Source organism: Tupaia chinensis, unplaced genomic scaffold, assembly GCF_000334495.1.
Source record: "Tupaia chinensis unplaced genomic scaffold, TupChi_1.0 Scaffold000369_1, whole genome shotgun sequence".
NCBI lineage: Eukaryota > Metazoa > Chordata > Mammalia > Scandentia > Tupaiidae > Tupaia > Tupaia belangeri.
In genome coordinates this window covers 1,591,420-1,594,241 of record NW_006159866.1, presented here as the reverse complement: position 1 = coordinate 1,594,241, position 2,822 = coordinate 1,591,420, and the positions used below count along the sequence as shown (strand labels likewise).

The following is a 2,822-nucleotide window of genomic DNA, read 5'->3' as shown; positions in this document are numbered from 1 at the left end:
CCTTGATCCCTCCACTTTTCCTATGAACCAAACACTTCCCACTGAGCTAGGACCCTGACACTGTATTTGCAAGAAGCATGCTCTGAAACCTCTGACTACAACTTTCTTTTTTGCAATCCTATCAACTTCTCTCACACTGGCCAATCTTTTTGCCCTCAGAGCCTGGCTCTGCCAAAGAACAGTCTACACTGGTGGTTCTTGTATCTAGTTATAGTTCAGAAGCCCCTGTAGAGCTTTGAAGAACTTGGTAAATATACAGATTCTTGGGCCCCATCCAAGAATCTCTAAGGGTGAAATGCCCCAGGTGACTAACATTATTGGTCCCTCACTTAGGATTTGAGAACCAGAATTCCTGCAAACTGGACAGAGCCATAACTGTGTGTGAGAGTTGAATATATTAGTTGAATAAATTCAACCATTTTCTTCATTTTGTACTTCTCAGACCTTAGAGAAGGTCTTAGTCTCTCAAGAACAGGGGCTACTTTATTTGTCCACCTAACACCTTTGCTGGCTCCTTTTCCTGTGTCATGCTACCCTAACTGTTCATGTTCTTGCTTGGCCTTCTGCATGGAGGTGTGGGAGGGTTTCTAACAGGGCTGTAGTTTAGCAGGCCTCATGGAAGAGAGGGCTTCAGATTTGAGAATAAGGGACGCTGGAACGCTTTTTCCAACAGCTGTGTCCTGCTGGTCCCACATCTACTGTCTATACCATGGGAGCTAATGGAGCAAGAAATAACAAGTTACAAATCACATGGACATTATTGTATTTAATAAAGCAGCACAAAAAGCAGCACAGAAAGAGCAGGGAGAGAGCTGTACACACCTCAAGAAAGGCCTTGTGGAACGCATCTGAGACGTAGAGGTCGTTCCGGCCCTCTGCAACAATACCTGGAAGGAAGACCAGAGAAGGCTCTCTGAAATGGAGCAAGTCGGCTTCAACCCATAGACAAGAACTGAATTTGAATTAAGATGTTCTTTGGGGCACTTTTGAAAAATAGAAATCCTGGACCATCATCTGATACCTCCTCCAACAAATACACATTAAAAACAGTAAAGTACTTTGGGCCTATTCAGCCAGGCTCTTGTCAGTCTAATCTTGTGCTTCAGATTCTCACGGAAGGCAGGAAGGACAGGACTCTGTTCCTCAAGAAAAAGGAGGGATTGGTTTTCAGAACTAGTTTAAAGACAGCCCAATAAAGATTAATTGAAAAACCTGGGGCCAACAGATACCATAATGTATGGCATACGTCACTGGACTCCCACCCACATGGTCGACCATAGCTTGAGTCCTAGACACAGAGGCTTGAAACTCACACTGGGTATGTGTGCATATGTGCCCAAAAGTCCCAAGAGGAGAATGGAGGAGAAGGGATTACGGTGTGGCCATCCTCCCTGGGGGATAATTTCTTGCTTTTTGTCTCTCTGTCTCTGTCTCTTTCTCTCTGGTGAACATGTGCACACTATAGCAAAAAAACTCTTAAAAATAAATAGATAAATTTAATAACCTAATAATGTAAACTTCTTTTTAAAAAACAATTTAATGCCTGTTTTTCTTTTTTAATTTTTATTGCCAGAGAGTACATGTGCTCACCAGAGAGAAAGAGAGAGAAAGCACCCTCTTCCTTCCCACGGTGGGGCATGGTCACACCACAGTCCTTTCTTCCTCCATTTCTCCATCCCACCAGAATTTGGGGCATGCACACACATCCATCCAGTATATTCTTCAAGCTGCATAGCCAGAACTTGAACTGCAGTTGGCATGAGGGGTTGGCCTCTCTATGGCCGGGACTTAACCACTGCGCTGTGGGGCTGGCCCTTAATGCCTGTTTTTAAAGGATGGCAGGTTAGAGGAACCACATTATTACCAAAGTATCTAACTGGGAAAAGGTTGGCTGTATTTATCCAAGTGACCTTAAGGAAAACACATGAACCCTTGGGCTAGGGCTGTTTTGTGGGACCTGGATGTTCCCAGCTCTTCCTTTGCGATTCTCAGCTAGGCTTGTTTTGTGGGACCCAGATGTTCACAGCTCTTTTTTTTTTAAAACAGATTTTTGCTATAGGGCTTATGTGATCACTAGAGAGACAGAGAGACAGAAAACAAGAAATCACACAGACACCCCTGCCCGGGAAGGATGGTCATGCTGCTATCCCTTCTCCTCCATTCTCCTCTTGGGATCTTGGGAATACATGCACATGCACCCTTTTAAGCCACTGGATCCAGGACTCAAACCATGGTTGACAACGTGGGAGTCCAGCAATGTAACCATTATGCCATCTGCTGGTCCCCCTAGCTCTTTTTTTTTTAAAGAATTATTTGATTTTATTTGTTATTAATTTGACCAGAAAGAGAAAGGGAAAGTGAGAAAGCAAACCACAAGGTCCAAGTTATAAACCACAGTTGGCCATGTGAGAGTCCAGCATTCTAACCACTATGTCATCTGCTGGGCTCCTAATTTTTTTTTTAAGAATTATTTATTTGAGGGGCCAGGAGGTGGCATGGTGGTTAAAGATGCTGGATTCCCACATGGCCAACTGTGTTTCAAGTCCCAGACCTGCTGGCCTGCTTTCTCACTTTCCTTCTCTCTGTTTCTCTCTGATCAAAACAATAATAATAAATAAAGTTAACTAAAATAATTTTTTTAGAGGTTTTTGCTATAGGGCGCATGCACTCGCCAGACAGACAGAGAGAGACAGAGAGACAGAAAGCGAGAAATCACCCCCCGGGGGAGGTGGCCATGCCACAATCCCTTCTCCTCTGTACTCCTCTTGGGATCTTGGGCATGCACACACACGCACCCGGAGTGAGTTTTAAGCCACCAGGTC

The 2,822-nt window shown here is 44.2% G+C and overlaps 1 protein-coding gene across 1 annotated transcript in view; it reads right to left on the bottom strand.

The window, feature by feature from the left end:
- Positions 1–2,822, bottom strand: part of SERPINC1 (serpin family C member 1) — a 17,198-nt gene that overhangs the window by 2,155 nt on the left and 12,221 nt on the right. Inside the window, exon 6 of the mRNA XM_006153337.3 lies at positions 823–887. Coding sequence (XP_006153399.1) covers positions 823–887 — 65 coding nt within the window. The remainder of the gene's footprint in view (positions 1–822; positions 888–2,822) is intronic.